The sequence below is a fragment of the Malaclemys terrapin genome, chromosome 3 (assembly GCF_027887155.1).
Source record: "Malaclemys terrapin pileata isolate rMalTer1 chromosome 3, rMalTer1.hap1, whole genome shotgun sequence".
Classification (NCBI taxonomy): domain Eukaryota; kingdom Metazoa; phylum Chordata; order Testudines; family Emydidae; genus Malaclemys; species Malaclemys terrapin.
This window is the reverse complement of record NC_071507.1, coordinates 206,056,244-206,076,643: the sequence shown is the minus strand read 5'-3', so window position 1 is coordinate 206,076,643 and position 20,400 is coordinate 206,056,244. Positions and strand designations below refer to the sequence as shown.

Sequence of the window (20,400 nt, the reverse complement as noted above, 5' to 3'; positions counted from 1 at the left end):
ATAGTAATAAGTCAAACCAACATACTTCCAGAAATCAAACCAATATACTTCCAGAAGTGTAAGTATATTATGTTAACACTATTACCTTTATCAACCAGACTCATCATCTTATCAAAAAACAATATCAATTTAATCTGGCATGATCTATTTTCCATAAACCCATGTTGATTTGCATTAATTATATTACTCTTCTTTAAGGCCTCAACAAGTTGTCAATTCAACCATCAATTGAGCAACTCCCAATTTCTGGTGCATCTAACAGTCACTATCAACTTAGTCTAATTAATCTGGTAACAGCCAGTGCAGATCAGCTGGAGTCACCAGCCTTGCTGCTCCTGCCTGGCATAGAGAAATTCAAACTGAAGACCTAAGAAACATCAAGCTGTTGGTCCTGTAGGGGATGCTTGGTTTGGTTTGACTCCCCTATGCCCACACCCCCACACCCTAAAGCCAGACCAACATTGATATCAACTAAGCTCCTCAAGGCCATCATTTTAGCTACAGTACCACAATGGGAATGAAATCTGATTGCTTGTTTTGGGTCACATTTTCACCCTTGACTAATTTGCTATTTTGGTTTGAACTATAGTAACTTGTTGCCCTTTTCCAAATCCAATACATCTTTTTTGAGATGGGGCAACCACATCTGCACACAGTATTCAAGATGTGGGCGTACCATGGATTTATATAGAGAATATATAGATATGATATGATATTTTCTGTCTTAGTTGCTGGGTATAATTCCTTTGTACTTAATGGAAATTACATCTGGGCAAGAAATAATGCATTCAGTATTAGGAAACTACATTTATTAAAAAGCAGAACTTCTATTAAAGGTGAATGCCAATATTTTTATTAAGACAACAGAAATTATCGACAGAGCAATCTTTTGGAATTAAAGGACAAATATCAGTCACATCATTACAATAATAAGCTCTTTTTTGTTCAAAGAGCTTTATGAGCCAGGGCAAATTTGCACCCTCAGTTATGTCTGTGCAACTCTTCTGCCCCTACTGGGGTTGAATGAATTTACCAGAGTTTGACACATTATTTCATTAATATTCACACCTACCACACAGGACTGTTTGTTATTCTACTTACTTCATATACAAGTATCTGAGGTACGGAGAGACTGATGCCAAATTTTACAAAAATATCCATAATTATAGGAAACCAACTTTTCCACATTAGGGCTTCTTGTTTAGTGGTGTCAAGCATGCACGACTGCAGTTGGCTTCAAAGGAAGCTGCAGGTGCTCAGTGCTTCTGAAAGCCAGGCCCTATGTGTCTCTGGTTGGTCACTCAAACGGATGTACCCAAAAGTAGCGGGCACTTGAAACTTTCAGCCCAAGTGACTTACTACCCAAACGCACACTGCAAGTCAGTACCAGAGTCTGGGTTAGAACTCATGAGTTCTGATTCTCTAGGCTGTGCTCAGACCATTACATTAGCATCTCACCTTACACAGCTAGCTGTATTCTCCAGTAATTAGAGCAAGCAACTGCCAGGCAGGACTCCCACTTTCCAATCCTACCTTTGACAACAAATGGACCTTGGCAAGACCCTTTGTCTGTGCTTCCAGGGAGCTGTACAATGGGAATAATTCAACTCACCCATCTCTGAGGGTGAATGTGAGCCTTAATTAATGTAAAATAGTAGATATTCTATAATATGCTGCACGAGTCCTGAGAAGTCTAAGACCCAAGGGTGAAATCCTGGCCCCAAAGTCATTGGAAAAATTCTCTTTAACTTCACTGGAGCCAGGATTTGATGCCAGGTATCTGAAAATCTCACCTGTTATCCTGTGCCCTACCACCCCTGTTATGATCAGCTGAGAAACATCTGCTAGAAATTAATTGGAAACACCATAGGTCCGGTTGCAGCGCTTTGCTCAAAGAGGCACTTTTTCTCTTTTGCTTCTTTCAGGGCCAGTCACTGCCTGAATCTAGCCACCTTAAGGGTAAGAAGCAAGTCATATTTATTTTGTTTAGCTTCGGTCTGCTGTTTTTGCGAAAAGCACATCCAATCGATGTTTAAATCGGTGAAACTGAAGGGCAGGAACGCCACAGCATGAGGCACCTGAGAGATCAGATATACAAGTAATGTAGGATTTGGGATTTTTTTAAATGTCTGAAAATCAGTTCCTCCTTTACATACCTGCCAAGCCCCAAGTTCAGGATTCCATGTTTCCGCTGCCTCAGTTGATGACATCAAATACCTAAAACAGAGAAGAGAGCAGTTTCCTCCAATGCTCCAGGCATTTGTGATCTCGTCAACTCTTGCATGGAAGACACTGAATCCTGGACTTGGGACTTGGCAGGTAAATAAAGGAAGAAGTGATTTTCAAACCTTTTGCTATAAAACGTAGCTATATTTATCATTTTTACGTGTATAAATATGCAGTGCTAATGATTTGGGATCCTAAACTTTTTTCACAAGCTATGAAGTTGATTCAAGTCGTTTTGCAGACTGCTACAGGAGAGAGGCTAAAAACAGGGCATAGAGGTCAGTCATGCTGTGGATTGTTGCTGCTCTTTATACAGGATACGCCTCTTTTCCCAGTTATTTTGATCTGCAGCTGTGTCTCTGCTATGAAGAAATAAACTTAGCAATTGCGATTCTATAAAGTCTGCTCACGCCTTTTCCTTTAGTGCCAGCTGTAATCCAAGGAAAAATACTTTTCTTTTAGAAAGTGAATTTAGAGAAGAGTGATAGTAATTACAGCTGGAGGTATTTATTATTGAGGAAAAAGTAAACTAATTAAATATGTATAGCTTGGCCCAGGATCCAAGAGGGGTATGATAACCATTTACAAGTATTTGCAGGGATGTAAACAACAAAGAAGGAGAGGAATTATGTGGCGTGATACACAGGAATCGAAATAGGACTACTGGGAAGAAATCAAAGGAAACTATAGGTTGTATATTAGGAAAAATTTCCCAACAGTGAAATCTTTTAGCCTGTGGAATCCTCTCTCAAGAGAACAGATGGAGGCCCTATCACTGGGGTCATTTAAGACATGACTGGAGAAAGCCCTGGAGAGGACATTGTAGGGAACAATCATGCGGATGAATTCCATGACCTTATAAGTCTTTTCCCTAATTTCTAGGAGTTGAAGTTCCCTTTTTAAAGTGCACATAATGACTTTAGTATATTTAAAAGAAACATTTAACAATCAGACTCACTGATAGCTATACATATTCCTTGTGTCTTTTTATAGTGTGCAAACATTTAGAAGCAAGAGACATTGTAAGAACGTGTTGGAACATGTCACAGGACATGGCCTCCAGTGTGTTGGCTAGGGATGAGGTAGGAGGTCACACACCATTGCACCTTTCCCCAAAGGCGTTTAGCCCTTGAACCTAGGGCTGGGGCTGCACTGGCATCTTTCTTGAAATCATTCCCTGCTGCACTACCACCACAGTGGCTCCATTGACGGCATCGGTATTGGGAGTGCTTGCACAGAGAGGACAAAGCCAGTTGCTGACATTTTTACCAGAGCCATCTAGCACTGCTCAGAGCCGGGCTAGAAGATACAGTGGTATAAAATGCTTGCAGCTGGTCTAAGTTACCACCCGTTGAGCTCCATGGTTAGAAGCTTAGGGCCTCATCCTAGGAAGCTGAGGGCCCACAATTCCATTGACATAGTGGTAAATTTGTGCTAAGGACACTGTTCTTTTTACTTCCATCTGAAGAAGTGAGGTTCTTACCCACGAAAGCTTATGCTCCCAATACTTCTGTTAGTCTCAAAGGTGCCACAGGACCCTCTGTTGTTCTTTTTACAACTCTGTTACAAATATCCTTCCCTCGGCATGGGCATACCAACAGTCACACCATACTCAACCGTCGGGAGGGAGAGGAAATAAAGAGCAGCTATGCTTTTGAATGATAAGAAGTTTAATCCCAGAAGTCACTGCACTTGATTTTAAAGTGACTTTCTCTCTGGCCATCCAAATCCTCTGAACTTTTTGCTTAACTTTCTCTTTTCACATGCTTATTGGTGACTGGCCAAAGAAGATTATTGCTAAACTAACTCATGTAAGAAGGCTTACACCTCCCAGAGGTGTTGGGATGATTAAGCTAATGTTTGTACAGCACTTTCAGGTAAAAAAGATGATGATGAAAGGGGTTAAGTATTATTAGACATCACCTCACAGTCAGTACTTCTAGGGTAACTAGAAATCCATCTGGTTATACAGTCATTTGGAAAAAATGACACATGTGCCACTTTTTCATACAAGACTTTAAAACCTTCAATTACGTAGGCTATGTCTGCACTAGCACTTTTGTCAGTATAACTTGTGTTGCTCAGGGGTGTGAAAGAAACACCCCCAGGCAACATACGTTACCCTGTCAGAAGCGCTGATGTGGACACTCTCCCACTGACATCGCTACCACTGCTCGTTGAGGGTGATTTAATTATGTTGATGGGAGAGCTCTCTCGCATCGGCATAGAGCCGCTACGTGGGTAATTTCTCCAGCGTAGACATGGCCTTATAAACAAGTAGTCAGAAGAATTCTACAAAACAATTCTTGCAAAGAGCACTAAGTGTAAAATGAATAAATACTTAGTATTTCTATAGTGCATTTCATCTTCAAAGTGCTTTGCAAATATTAACTCTCATCCAGTCCTGGTAGGTCGGTAAATGTTACCACCGTTTTACACAGAGAGAAACCAGGATACAGAGAGATGAAGTTGCTCAATAACATTCCTGGTGTTCGATTCCTAGCTCTCCGCCACACCATATGACAGGTTCCCAGTCCAAGATCTCAAGGTCAGACCTCTTGCAACAATAGTCCAGCAGTAAGTTAAACAGGGACGGCTGTCTGCAATCTCCTCCCTCAGACCAAGATCCTTTGGGACACTCAGAGTTGCTGCAACATCTTTGTGTTCTGTCCTGAAGGCAGACAGAAGTGGGAGAGACTGCAGTGTTAGCTATCATGAGTCATTCACACATACACACACACACACACAACAGGAGGCAGGGCCTTTCCCACTGTGGGTACATGAGGCTGAAATTCTCTGTCCTGTGACATTAAACAGCAGCAGCAGTCTTGTAGACTTTTTGTGCAATACCAAACAAGGGGTATTCCCCATTCTCATTTATCAGATTTTCTGGGTGCCTACCCTAACCATTCATTTTGCAGCTTCATTTAGATTTATTATTCACAGAGGCCTTTGGGCAACGGGGGAAGGATAGCTCAGTGGTTTGAGCATTGGCCTGCTAAACCTAGGGTGGTGAGTTCAATCCTTGAGGGGACCATTTAGGGAACGGGGGTAAAAATATGTCTGGGGATTGGTCCTGCTTTGAGCAGGGGGTTGGACTAGATAACCTTCTGAGGTCCCTTCCAATCCTGATATTCTATGATTCTATAGAGCACCAAACAGTTAGTTGTCAGTGTTTTCACTGACTGAACTTAAAATATTTATTACTATGTGTATGTTCATTGATCTAGGCTCCTATGCCCACCACACAGTAAGCATCTCACAAAAACACCTGGGAACTGGGAGTGGGTGACGGGATGGATCACTTGAGTCCCTGTTCTGTTCATTCCCTCTGAAACACCTGGAATTGGCCACTATCAGAAGACAGGATACTGGGCTAGATGCACCTTTGGGCTGGTCTACACTATGTTGTTAGATCGACATTCCCCGCCTTAAGTCCAATTTATAATGTGCTTGTCTACACTACAGAGCCCTTCCCGCCAACCTAAAGGGCTTTTAAAATCGACGCCTGTACTCCACCTCAAGGAGAGGAGCAGCGCTAGATTCGACCTTCCCAGGTTGAATTAGGGGTAGTGTAAACACAGCACAGTGTATTTTGACTTGTTTGGCCTCCGGGAGGTGTCCCAATGTGTCCGCTCTGGACAACGCTTTCAACGCCACTGCACTTCAGCCAGGAAAACAGGAAAAGCCTCAGGAACTTTTTAATTTAATTTCCTGTTTGATCAGCATGGAGAGCTCACCACCACAGCTGACCATGGCTGTACAGGTACGCAAACGTGCTCCAGCGTGGAGCATGCAGGAGACACTGGCTCTGATTGCTGTATGGGGAGAAGAGTCTGTGCAGGCAAAGCTCCGAACCAGCAGAAGAAATGCTGATATCTATGCCAAAATGGCATGAGAGGGAGGGGGGCCTATACCAGGGACACACAGCAGTGCCATGTGAAAATAGAGGCACTCAGGCAAGCGTACCAGAAGACAAGGGAGGCGAATAGTCGCTCTGGTGCTGAGCCATAGACATGCCGTTTCTATGAGCAGCTGCACACGATTCTAGGCGGGGACCCCACCAGTACCCCAACACTCTCCATGGCTACCTCCCAGGGGAGCCAGGTAGCCACAGGCAACAACAAGGAGGACACTGTTGATGAAGAAGAGGAGGAGGAGGAGAATGTGCAGCAGACAAGCAGAGGATCCATTCTCCAACAGCCAGGACCTTTTCCTAACGCTGGAGCCAATCCCCTCCCAGGACCCACTGGTGGGGAAGTCACCTCTGGTGAGTGCACACTTGTAATAACACTACAGGCATTAAATGCAATTGTGGTTAATGTTTAATTTGAGGTAAACAATAGGGATACAGTGGCGGCCAGTGCAGCCACGAAAAGGGTGCTTCCCGGAAAAGCCTGTTTATGTGCCAAAAGTTTCCACACTAAGAAGTGTCCCCGGGTGTGCCCTGACATCTCCTACCCTTTCATGTGTGCTTAGCATGCCTGCCTGCACACCGAAATCTGCTGCCCAGCGCTCTGCCATGTGTTGTACCTTACTGGCAGGCCGAGTACCTCAGGGAATGTATTTACTGCTGTGAAGTATTTCATTCATTGCAGGAGTTAACCTTTTGTTTTCAACAATGTAGGTTTTCCTTGCAGCTGCAACATTTTCTCTGGGTGCTTCCTCCACTCCAGCACAAAGGCTGTCCCAGATTAGAAGGCGAAGAAAGCGGACAAGGGAAGACATGTTCTGTGATTTGATGCGTTCCTCTGAGGCCGACAGGGCCCAGCTGCATGCATGGAGACTCACACTCTCAGAGAGCATGCACATCAACCAAGAGGGCAGGAAAGCAAGCAGGGAAAAAGAGCGTAACACGCAAGAGGAGATGTTGCAGCTTATGGGGGAGCAAACAGGTTGAGGTGCAGGAAAGGCAGCTAGACCTTAGAGTCCCACTGCACCCAATGATGAACCAGCTGCCCTCCTCACCAAGTTCTATATCCTCCTCTCCAGGGGTGGCTACAGGCACCAGCGCACCAAGCGCGTGCCTGGGACAGCAAGCCGCGGGGGGCGGCCTGCCTGCGGGAGGTCCACCAGTCCCACGGTTTCGGCGGCAATTCGGCGGTGGGTACACCAAAGGCATGGGACCGGTGGATCTCCCGCAGACATACTGCCGAATCCATGTTACCAGCGGACCTTCCGCAGGCACGCCACTGAAGGCTGCCTGACTGCCGTGCTTGGGGCAGCAAAATACATAGCGCCGCCCCTGCTCCTCTCCCAGATGGAGCTCTCTGCCGGCACATTCTAGGATGTTATCCCTTGAACTCAACTCCAGGGGATGGTTCATGGAGCAGAAAGCTCTCATTCCCACAGCTTTGATTGCTAGACAGTACAATTGTAATTAGCTATGTGTCCTTGCCCCTCCCTCCCTGTGTTATCAGGCCCTTACCTGGTTATCGTTGCTGTCTCTGTTCAGTGTTTGTTAGCATAATAAAAATGCATGAGCTGAGGACAAGGGGCTCTTTATTCACTGTGCACACAGTGGTTGGTGGGGGTTTAGTTTACAGGGCAGTACACGTGAAGAAGGGGGCAGGCTAGTAAGGAACACCACACAGAACTGTCACATCAGTGTTGGATCATTAATGAAACTGGTTTTCAAAGCCTTTCGGAGGCGCAGTGCGCCTTGATGTGCTCTTATTGCCCTGGTGTCTGGCTGCTCATAATTGTCAACCAGGCGATCAGCCTCAACCCCCTACCCCACCAGAAACTTCTCCCCCTTACTTTCATGGATATTATGTAGAACACAGCAAGCAGCAGCAACAATAGGAATATTGCTTTCGCTGAGGTCTAACCTAGTGAGTAAATTGTGTCAGTGCCCCTTTAGATGTCCAAAGGGGCATTCTACCACCATTCTGCACTTGCTCAGCCTGTGGTTGAACTGCTCCTTACTGCTATCCAGGCTGCCTGTGTATGGCTTCATGAGCCACAGGAACAAGGGGTAAGCTGGGTCTCCAAGAATAACTATTGGCATTTCAACATCACCAACAGTAATTTTCTGGTCTGGGAAGAAAGTTCCTTCTTGCAGCTTTCTGAAGAGTCCGGAGTTCCTAAAGATGTGCGCGTCATGTACTTTTCCTGACCATCCCTCGTTAATGTCGGTGAAACGACCCATGATCTACTAGCGCTTGCAACATCATTGAGAAGTACCCCTTCCGGTTTATGTACTCTTTGGCAAGGTGGTCTGGTGCCAAGATAGGAATGTGCATTCCATCTATCGCCCCACCACAGTTAGGGAACCCCCATCGTGGCAAAGCCATCCACTATGTCCTGCACGTTTCCCAGAGTCACTACCCTTCTTGGCAGAAGTGAATTGATTGCCCTAGCTACTTGGATCACAGCAGCCCCTATGGTAGATTTACCCACTCCAAACTGATTCCCGACTGACCGGTAGCAATCTGGTGTTGCGAGCTATCGCCACTCTTAACTGTCAAAGCAGGTCTCATTTTGGTATTTCTGTGCTTCAGGGCTGAGGAAAGTTCCATGAAATAGCCTTATGCATTTGAAAGTTATGCAGCCACTGCTCCTCATCCCATGCCTACATCACGATGTGGTCCCACCAGTCTGTGCTTGTTTCCCTGGCCCAGAAGCGGTGTTCCACTGTGTCAACAAGCCCGGCTGCCACTGCCAGTAGGTGCGAATTGCTCCATTCCACGGCTTCCAGCACTGCTATTTGCGTGGCATCACATTCTTTCACACGTTTGCTCCTGGCTCTGCAAATACTGCAGGACAATGCGCAAGGTGTTTGCGACGCTCACAACAACAGAGTACAGCTGAGCGGAGTCCATGCTTGCTGTGCTATGGTGTCCGCACAAGTAACCCAGGCCTAGGAGTGACGATTATTTGCCGTTGCTTTCAGGGAGGGAGGGAGGAGCCAAGTGCATCATGGGAGGCTGACGGTATGTACCCAAAACACCTCACAAAAATGTTTTTGTCCCATCAGGCATTGGGAGCTGAACCCAGAATTCCAATTGGCAGCAGGAACTGTGGGATAGCTGCCCACAGTGCATCGCTCTGTGAGTCGATGCTACCCGTGGTAGTGGGGATGCGCTCCACCGATGGAACGTGCATAGTGGGGACATACACCATTGATTTTGTAAATTTGGAGGCTACAGGCTGACTAATAAATTCAACCTAATTTTGTAGTGTAGACAAGCCCTTGGTCTGACCCAGCATGGCCATTCTTATGTTTGCTTTATAAACTTTCCCACCACTTTAGTCTGCAGAGGCTGGACTCTTTTGGAGGGGGAAGGAAGCGTCACAGTAGAAGAACAGGGTTTGTAGTCTGGTGAAGATGCTGCGGTATGTCATCATCCAATGTCTTTTTGTTAAGTCTTCTTACACTGAACTCCCAGCTGCACTGCTGTAATTGTATGCACTAACTGAAGAGAGATGGGGTGGAGGTGGGGGGAAATGTTAATAAGACTCTCTGGGATCAGGATCACTGTCTGACTTCCTTGCAACACCTGACCTTGCCCCCCACCACACCCTGGACAAGACTGAGCGTATCCTGGCTATGCCCAAGAGGAGGAAGGGCCCCCAAAAGACAACAAGGCCCCAAACATTTACACCACAGGGAACTGTTGTGCAACGCAGCCCCCTTACACACCCAAGGGCCCACCCTGGGCACAGGGAGAGATAGTCTCCAGTGCCTTTAGCCAACACCCTACCTGGCCACCCCACACAGCCCACCTGCCTGGCTGAACTTAACCACCCCCTTACCCACCCAACGGTCCTCCTCCCTGGTTGACAGTGCCCAGCCAACATCCCCAGGCATCACCGTACCCAGCCACATCCCCTAGGGTCCGTTCCCCTGGCTGACACAACGTACCCAGCTACCCCACCCCAGGGTCCGTTCCCCTGGCTGACACAACGTACCCAGCTACCCCACACCACCCCAGGGTCCGTTCCCCTGGCTGACACCGTACCCAGCTACCCCACCCCAGGGTCCGTTCCCCTGGCTGACACCGTACCCAGCTACCCCACCCCACCCCAGGGTCCGTTCCCCTGGCTGACAGTACCCAGTCACCCTCCTGGGGCCCACTCTGCTGGCTGATACCATACCCAGCCCCACACACCCACAGGACTCACTCCCCTGGCTGACACCAAACCCGGTCATGCCCACCAGGGCCTAATCCTCTGGCTGATACCATTCCAAGCTCCCTACCCCCGCTGACAGGACTTGCTCTTCTGCAGACACTGTACTCTGCCCCCCGCCCCCACACACACACACACGGTGCAGCCCATTCCCCCAGCTGGCACTGGCCCAGAACACAAGAGCAGCCCCAGCAGAATAAAGAAGATCCAGTCCTCACCCAGCCCCACTGGCACTCAGGCTTCCACACAGGGGGGGAGGGAACAGCCTGTTGGAGCAGGGGTGGGCCAGCCCAAGGGAACAAGAGGCATCCTGGAGGCAGGATCAATGCCACCATTTGGCGGGTCTCTCACACCCGTGCCAAGACAGCATGGGGTTAGACACAGGTCAGACAGACAATCAGGCTAGATTCTAGCTGCCTCAGTACAGAGCAACAGGTTTCCACTCTCCCTGGAGTCTCTTTGCAGAGGTCAAAGCACTTCTGCAAGGGCCCATGGGAGGCAATCAGGAAGCGGCACAGTTTGTGACGTGTGGTATACAAAAGATTGCTGCATGGCCACATGCATGCACAGTTTACAGGGAACGCTGCTTGTTCCCTTTTTTGCTTCTTTATACGCATTAAGGCCTGAGAGGTTTCTGCCTACACACTGCCAAAAATAAAGTGTGCTGTAGCGTGATGTACTTTAACGCCATAGGGTTAGAAGGAGCCGCAAGGGTAATCTAGACTAACCCCCTGCCAAGATAGAGGATTTGTTGTGTCTAAACCATCCAAGACAGATGGCTCAACCTCTTTTTTTGAAAACCTCCAGTGAAGGAGATTCCACAACTTCTGTAGGCAGTTTATTCCATTGTCCTACTGTTCTTACAGTTAGGACTTTTTCCTGAGATTTAATCTAAATCTGCTATCTTGTAGTTTGAACCCATTACCTCTTGTTCTGCCCTATGTGGCAAAAGAGAACAACTTTTCTCCATCTTTTTATGTCCACCACATTCCCCGTGTACCAAACCAGTTACCCTGTCAAAGAAGGAAATCCAGCTGGCTTGGTATGATGGTAAAGCCATGCTGGCTGCTAGTGATCACCCTCCATCCTCCCGGTATTTGCAGATGGAATGTTTTATACATGGCTCTAGTAGCTTCCCAGGTATCGAAGCCAGGCTGACCGGTCTGTAGTTCCCCAGCTCCTCCTTTCCCCCCTTGTTAAAGATGGGCCCTACGTCAGCCCTTCTTCAGTCTTCCAGGGCCTCGCCTGTTATCCATGAGTTTGCAAATATTATTGCCAGTAGTGCTGAGATTTTTTTTAGCACCCCAGGCTAAATAGCATCAGGCCCTGCTGACTTGAATTCATTCAAATAAGCAAAAGATCTGACATGTTCTTTACTTATCCCAAACTCCATTTCTTCACCTTTGTTGTCTATGGTAACTTCACTAGTTGTCTGGTCACTTTATTTTTTGTGTGAAGTCTGAAGCAAAGTAAGCATTGAGCAGTTCTGCCTTCTTGTCTCCCATTACCAGCTCACCTTCTCCATTGAGCAGCAAGCCCACACCATCCTTGATCTTTCTTTTTTGTCTGATGTATTTGGAGAACCCCTTCCTGTTGCCTCTAACACTTCTTGCCAGTTCTATTTCATTTCTTGCCTTAGCTTTCCTGACTTGGTCCCAACATGTTCATGCATTTCCCATGTATACATCCTTAGTGACGTGCCTCTCCTTCCATTTCCTCTAGGGATCCCTTTTGGATTTTAGATCGCTAAAAAGCTCCTTGGGCAGCCATATTGTCTCCTGTGCTGCTTCTTACCTTTCCTCCACATCAGAATAACTTGATGTTGAGCCTCTATTAGATCTTTTTGCCCCCTTCAACCCCTTTTCTTCCTAATTGGTCTTTCCACAGGATCTTGCCTACTATTTCTCCTTTCCATAGGATCTTGAATTCTGTCAGATCATGATCACTTCCTCCCGAGTTCACAGATACGCAGAACAATTGACATGAGAACTGGGTTAGAGAAGAATGCTATGGGTAAAGAGGAAAGGCAGATACCCCTTACACACACACACTCTCCATAGCCCTTTTTGGCTGTGATATGGAGTTCAACTATCCAGGGGGTGGGGCGGAGAAAATGAAGGAAGGAAAATAAAACGCACCCTCAATTCCCTCAAAAAACACTGTCCCTCAGACCCCAGAAATTCACCAACATGCAATGCCTGACAGTCACACTCTGCCTCCACCTGGAGGCTGCAGACCTCAGCCTTTCTTTGGATGCTAGTCTCCTTTGCTTTGTTCACACTAGTGGTAGCAATGGTAGGAACCCACCTGTAAACAGGTCTCAAGGAAGCTATTTAACCACTGCATTGCATAGAGCCACTCTGGAGAATGTTCGTTTACACGGTGCCTAAAATACCAGCATCTGCCTGGAGCCCTGTTTAGACTTGGGCTCCCACCCCAATGCTGCCATTGCTGGAGCTAAACTTGTGGTAGCAATTTATTGAAATTTTAGGAAAAGTTTCTTATGGTAGACATGGCACCTCTAGCTGGTAACTAAGTCTTCTGGAGTAGAATATCATAGAATATCAGGGTTGGAAGGGACCTCAGGAGGTCATCTAGTCCAACCTCCTGCTCAAAGCAGGACCAATCCCAACTGAATCATCCCAGCCAGAGCTTTGTCAAGCCTGACCTTAAAAACCTCTAAGGAAGGAGATTCCACCACCTCCCTAGGTAACCCATTCCAGTGCTTCACCACCCTCCTAGTGAAATAGTGTTTCCTAATATCCAACCTAAACCTCCCCCACTGCAACTTCAGACCATTACTCCTTGTTCGGTCATCTGGTACCACTGAGAATAGTCTAGATCCATGCTCTTTGGAACCCCCTTTCAGGTAGTTGAAAGCAGCTATCAAATCCCCCCTCATTCTTCTGTTCTGCAGACTAAACAATCCCAGTTTCCTCAGCCTCTCCTCATAAGTCATGTGCTCCAGACCCCCTCATCATTTTTGTTGCCCTCCGCTGGACTCTTTCCAATTTTTCCACATCCTTCTTGTAGTGTGGAGCCCAAAACTGGACCCAGTACTTCAGATGAGGCCTCACCAATGTCGAATAGAGGGGAACGATCATGTCCCTCGATCTGCTGGCAATGGCCCCTACTTATACAGCCCAAAATGCCGTTGGCCTTCTTGGCAACAAGGGCACACTGTTGACTCAAATCCAGCTTCTCGTCCACTGTAACCCCTAGGTCCTTTTCTGCAGAACTGCTTCCTAGCCATTTGGTCCCCAGTCTGTAACAATGTATGGGATTCTTCCGTCCTAAGTGCAGGACTCTGCACTTGTCCTTGTTGGACATCAGGTTTCTTTTGGCCTAATCCTCTAATTTGTCTAGGTCCCTCTGTATCCGATCCCTACCCTCCAGCGTATCTACCACTCCTCCCAGTGTAGTGTCATCTGCAAACTTGCTGAGAGTGCAGTCCACGCCATCCTCCAGATCATTAATGAAGATATTGAACAAAACCGGCACCAGGACCGACCCTTGGGGCACTCCGCTTGATACTGGCTGCCAACTAGACATGGAGCCATTGATCACTACCCGTTGAGCCCGATGATCTAGCCAGCTTTCCATCTACCTGATAGTCCATTCATTCAGCCCATACTTCTTTAACTTGCTGGCAAGAATACTGTGAGAGACCGTATCAAAAGCTTTGCTAAAGTCAAGGAATAACACATCCACTGCTTTCCACAGACCCAGCTATCTCATCATAGAAGGCAATTAGGTTAGTCGGGCACAACTTGCCCTTGGTGAATTCATGCTGACTGTTCCTGATCACTTTTCTCTCCACTAAGTGCTTCAGAATTGATTCCTTGAGTGACAGAACTACAACCTTATTGGAGAGATGTAAGAAGAGATTCGATGAGCTGTTAGTGGGAATGAAGAACTAAGCAGGTCTGTGAAACACAGGAGTTGAAAATGCAAAACAAACTGGTCTTTTCTGACCCAGTCATGGACCAGGAACCCACTGCGCAAAGAGCTCTATAAACACAGAACAAAAAGATGGTCCCTGCCCCAGAGCGCTTACAATCTAAGTAAGAAACAAGAGGCAACAGATGGACATAGAAAGACAAAGGAGTAGAGATGAACAATCAGACAGCATTGGTCAATATGATGGGAAGTGGTCTCAGCACAACAGCAGCCTAGCCATTGTCACTTTTTTTTTTTTTTTTTTAACCTGCATCACAGCAAAGGAGAGTTTTGAGGAAAGATCTGAAAGTGGATAAAGAGGTAACTTCGTGGATGTGTAAGGGGAGCATCTCCCCAAGCATGGTGGGGCAGCATGGGAGAAAGCATGAAGATGCTTGTTTGTAAAATTAACACATGGGCAATGGAGACTTGCATCATGAACTGATTTGAAGTGAGCCCATTGACAGCTCGATAGCGAACGAGAGATGACAGGTAGGCTGGGGATTGACGGTGAAGGTCCTTGAAAGTTAATACAAGCAGCTTTTTTTTGATGCAATAGAGAAGGGGAAGCCAGTGGAGGGATTCAAAGAGAGGGGTGACATGGTCAAAGCAACATATTTATACAGTATAGGAACTAGCTCACTGATTTGACTCCTCTCCACCCCTCACATAGTGAGCTACTTGGGCCCAATCTACAAGGACTACCTAACACATGCAGTATATAAGCTATGCACGGATGAAGCTGAAGTTCTTAGGGTAGCATTATTTCAAACAAAATGCTGTAGGAGCTGCTATGTTTAAATGTGGAGATTTACCAAGAGTTACATGAAGTTCAGACAGCTCTGGAACAAGAGGATTCGGAACAAAGTTGTTAAAATACATGAATAAAATTATATAAAAAATACTTTCAACATACTCACGGGTTTGGCTGTTAAAACCACAGCATGGCTAAAATGGGAGACTTTTGTACCAGACAGTACATGTCTACAGAACAGAGTAAACCATTTCCTAACATTCTAGTTCTGCAAATTATATCAGGGACGGGGAAATATGAAGCTGCTTCATACTAAAACTGTAGAGATCATACTTCTGTTTTATTATGGAGGGTAAAATACCCATTGCCTTAGATACTCCGTCTTCTTGACGGCTTTGTAGCCACATCCAGTGCCTAGAAGCATTTCAAAGTACAGCTATGATTTTGCAGTCATAGGCTGCAGCATAAATTATTCTTCATAGCTTGCTTCTAGCTCATGGTACTTTCCTTAAACTTAGATTTTGAGTTACAGCAGAAAGTCCTAGTGCAACCAGATCAAAAAGTTTAACTTGTGCTAAGTGGAGTTTGGCTGCTGTTACCTTTCCTAAGACCATAACAGGCCAGATCCAGATAGGGAGAGGGATAGCTCGGTCGTTTGAGCATTGGCCTGCTAAACCCAGGGTTGAGAGTATTCAATTCTTGAGGGGGTCATTTAGGGATCTGGGGCCAAAAAAAAAAAAAAAATAAAAATAAAAATTGTTGGGGATTGGTCCTGTTTTGAGCAGGGGGTTGGACTAGATGACCTCCTGAGGTCCCTTCCAACCCTGATATTCTATGAAAAGCTAGGAAGAATAATAGTTACCATAGAGCTGGTGGTAACATAAAGAGGATCTAAAGTCTAACTCTAATTTGCACTTGGAAGATGTGAGACAGCATAAGATGTAATCTTGTGTCTACCACTAGGAACTGGTTCTATTCGTCCTGGAGTCCTCTCAAGATGGGCCTTGATGACTGGTGTTATGGGGTAAAGGAAAAATGAGCATGGAATTTATCTTAGTCAAGGAAAGATGAGAAGTCACTTGCGCCTGTTTCGACGCCCTTGGGACAATGAATGTTGATGGCGGCCTTAGCATCTGAGTGAAAGCAAAGTCTCTTTTTAGACTGGAAATGGGGGTAGTTGAGGATCTGATTTTCAGAGATGATGGGAAAAGGTATCACCTCAGTCCCATTCATACCAGGAGCCAAATAAATCCTATATTCTCTACCTGTCAGTAGATTTAGCTGGGTTCCTCTGAGGGACATGAAGTAGCAGAAATGCTGAGTGCCCTGTTCTGGGTAAATTCTGAGGGAACAAGTTACTAGCTACTACATACTGGCCGTTTCAAACAGTCCAGTAGGAGGTGCACTAACTAGAGCAGGCAGCAGCTCAGGACAGCCACACTGGATCAAACCAGCCAGTGGTCCATTCAGGCTGATATCCTGTCTGTGACAGTGGCAACACCAAGATGCTTCAGAGGAACGTGTAAAATCCCTGTGTTGTACAACTATGGAAAAAGTTTAATTTCCACTAGGAAAGTTTCTTGCCAAGCCCAAGCAATTAGATTTCATGCTTCAGGGTGGGAACTAAGTGTTGACTTTTATCATTGGCCTCTCAGAGACACAGTATGCCCAGGCTGAAGAAACATTACATTAGGCGGCAAAATTGCTCCTCCCTTGAAGCAAGGATTAGATTCCTTAAAATAGAGGTTTTCTTTGAGTCTTGGTAACCTTATTCTGGGCACTATACTTAGCTTCCTCGTTTAAGATTTCTGTATTTTTAAGGCCAGTAGACACCATTCAATTATCTAGTCTGACCTCCTATACAACACAGACCATTAAATTCCATCCAGTTATCCCTGTATTAAGCCCAATAACAGGTGTCCCACTTCATCCCAGGAGGTGTATAGGATTCAGATGGAACCAGTAGAGGTGGCAAGGTTATCTAGATCCCTCTCTCTGGCCCGGTCTGGTCAGGACATCCCTCAGGATTAGGATGAAGGAGGTCTGGGGTCGCAGGAAATGGTGGGTGTGGCAACTGGGATGGTGAAGCTCGCTCCAGTAGCCTCTGTCTATTCTTCCATATCCCCCCTGCCCACTGCCCTGAAATGTCTTTCTTTTAATACCCAAAAAGGGAATGATGGGTGGAATAGCCCATCCTTGCATTATATTTTGTCCACCCATTGGGCCTAATATCCAACACATCAATTCTGGTTCCACAGCTTTTGTTTTTAACAAACATGATTGCAACATCGTCCTTGAGGTATATTAACATGGCCTTTTTTGCTTCTCTGTATGGTTTTCTTGCACCTGTTTATAACATTTATTACTGAAAACTTTTCCCATCAACATTTGTTATAGGTTACTGTAATATCTTATGAACTTTTATATACTTTTTACAGTTGAGCTCACAATTAGGGTAAATCTGTAGGCCCAATTATCACAACAAACACACACTCCTTAGCATAGCCATGTTGAAATGAAGTTATGCCCTCTAGACCTCATTACAACCACTGGCCACAGAACTGTATTTTCTGGAATGAACCGAGTCCTGTGGGCCTTAATATACCAAAATGAATATAGACATCATCCCTTTGCTGAAGATCCAGACTATACCTCTCAAAATGATTCAAGAGCAGATAAAAAAATAGCTGGCAAAAAAAAAAAAAAAAAAAAATCAGCCATTGCATTTACACTGAAACTAGTTACTGTAGTTCTTCCACAAACTGGTTTGTTTCAGTTCACTTTTGCTGACCCATTTCTTTCTAAGAATATGTAAGGCACATGTTTCAGCACATCAACCCTTGAGACAACACTGTACATGAAACAACAAGTCTGGGACTAAGGCTGGAAGAACTTTTATGAAAGGAAGAACGTAGATATGGCTCAGTGCATTCAGTATCTAGAATGCAATCACACGTTGTAGGATGAGAAAAGAATATTGTAAAATAAGGGTGCATAACATGGGAGTGAAGAAAGAAAAGGAAGGAGGGGGAAATGATGTGTTGGATATGAACAGCAAATGGAACCAAAAACTCTATTTAAAAAAAGACAGATGAAAAGCGGTCTTTCAAAAGCAATCCTCACCTCTGTTATTAACACATCCTTTCTTATTTAAAATTGCATTTAAAAAAAAAACTCTTACTGGTTATCTTTCTGCATTTCACTTCGCTTGGACAGAAAATGGAGAGGTGGCATTATTTGGGGAAACAGCACAGACTCAAGAGTAACACATGGCCCACACCACTAAGCAGGACCAGCTCCCTGAACAGACTAGGCAGGTGGGTAGCTGTGATCAGAACGCGGATTGCCTGAGAACTGCACACACAGTTCGTCTGAGCTAAAAAATTCTATTTTTGTTACCCCGTCCTACCCTTCCGTCCCCCCACCTCACATTTTTAGATGCAGACTCTTTGGGGCATCGAGTATCATTTACCAAATGCTTGTACGGTGCTTAGCACACTGGAGCCTCAACCTGGATGAGAGCTCTCGACACTACCACAATACACAGTCTCTGCTGCTTCTGATGCCAGAACACGGCATATTTCAGTATACAGTGGGAGCTGCAATGGCTCCATGAAGTGGAGAAAATATCAGGTTTAGGAGAAAACAGATGGTGAAACATGATATTTCCTCCACTCATCTTCATTGAGCCATTGTAGCTGCTCTTGACAGTGGAAACAGGAATTGCTTGTGATATCACCAGCAACATTGGACTCCAATGATTTCTCAGACTTTGCTGGGAGAGAAAATGACAGTCAAGGGACATTTAAGTTTTCTTTAATTTGTGTGTAATTACTGATGAGGTACATAAATCAATATTCAACAAAATATTGCACACATCATAAATTAGACAATGTCCAAGCTTTAAATATGGTCCAGTATCATGGGACATGGAAAGACAGAAAAACACTGCACATAGGTGCTGGAACGAGGGCTGCGGGGGGTACTGCTGCACCCCTGGGCTGGAAGAGGATTCCATCATAATACAGGGTTTATAGTTTGGTTCAATGGCTCTCAGCACCCCACCACTATAAAAATTGTTCCAGCACCCCTAACACTGCACCAGGACCAGTCCAAATGCTTTTTGGACTGGTAAGCAGGACAATTTTCAGCCCCACCACTACCCACCAGCATTACCGCTCACCGGCAGCTGGAATTCCCCCGTCTCACCCAGTGAGGCCAGAATTTAAAGGCATTGTCTTCCTGCATGCAGGGGATAAGGGAAGAAGGTTGGTGTCTGCCTGCACTGGGGAGGATGTATATCTGCTATGGTCTGGGCTTGTAAAGTAACATACTAGCCTGTGACTCAGACGGAGTTCCCAAACACGAACTGCTACATGCAGATGCCTTTCCAGGAAATGCTATCTTGAGCATGGTGCAACATGAAGGAAACATTCCTTCATCTGGTGAGCTCAGCCATGAACAAGATAGGGGAAAGCATGCTTTTCATGTAGTTTTTCTTTAGCAAGCAACAGGCGATCTGTAACAGTCTCAGTGCTTTTTGCAGACACTTTTAGGCCTAGCACATGGCAAAGTCACTTCTGAAGGGGCAAATTACCTTTCCTTTTCCATCTGCTTTTCTTCCTTTCTTTGTTACTGCCACCATCACTGCTACTACTGCTGCTGCTGCTCTCTGAGCTTTGAGAGTCTGACTGCGCGTCACTGCTCTCTTCTGAGCATTCAGACAGCTCTTTTAATCCGTCTGGAACATCCTTCTGCAAATGAAAGAAAAACAGGCCAAGTCAACGTGACCTATTCCAATTCCATATAAAATTCATGGGAAACCAAAAGAACCTCAAAGGAAAAGAGTTTCAGTATTATTTACTAAGCACTGACAATGGTTTCTTCTATGCAGCAGAGTGACGGCAGAGACCATCCTCTTCTCTGGCTTCTCACACACCCACATTGCCCTATAACAGCTCATATAAAATGCTGCCACTAAACTCCTCTGTCTTGCCAGTCATTTTCATCAGGTCATCCCTTTATATTTTCCTGTCACCGTGTTCAATTGCTCTGCCCTTCCTTGCATAGCTGTCCCGTCTGATTCCAACATCCCCACCTACCCACTTTGCTCGCCAACATTACCCTTAACTATTTGTTACCTTCCTGTACAACTCTCTGTACTTCCTGCACAGCACCTGCCTTCTCCAGATGTAAGCCCCTCTTGAACAAGTTCTTTGTGTGTTGTACTCCTGCTCCCTAACCACTAGGTCTGGCCTTAGACTGTGAACTTCCCCGGGAAAGGGGCCATTCTTTGTCTGTTTGAAAGCACCTAGCACAGGTTAATAAACCTTCCTCCACCACCCAAG

General features: G+C 45.7%; 1 protein-coding gene across 2 annotated transcripts in view; it reads right to left on the bottom strand.

Annotated features, from left to right (window-relative positions):
- Positions 1-20,400, bottom strand: part of ASXL2 (ASXL transcriptional regulator 2) — a 248,647-nt gene that overhangs the window by 110,980 nt on the left and 117,267 nt on the right. The window contains exon 4 of one of the 2 annotated variants that reach the window (XM_054021956.1): positions 19,650-19,806. In XM_054021956.1, the coding sequence (XP_053877931.1) occupies positions 19,650-19,806 (157 nt within the window). Of the gene's footprint in view, positions 1-2,156; positions 2,604-19,649; positions 19,807-20,400 lie in introns of those variants that run through there. The other variant, XM_054021958.1, reaches the window with a different exon arrangement.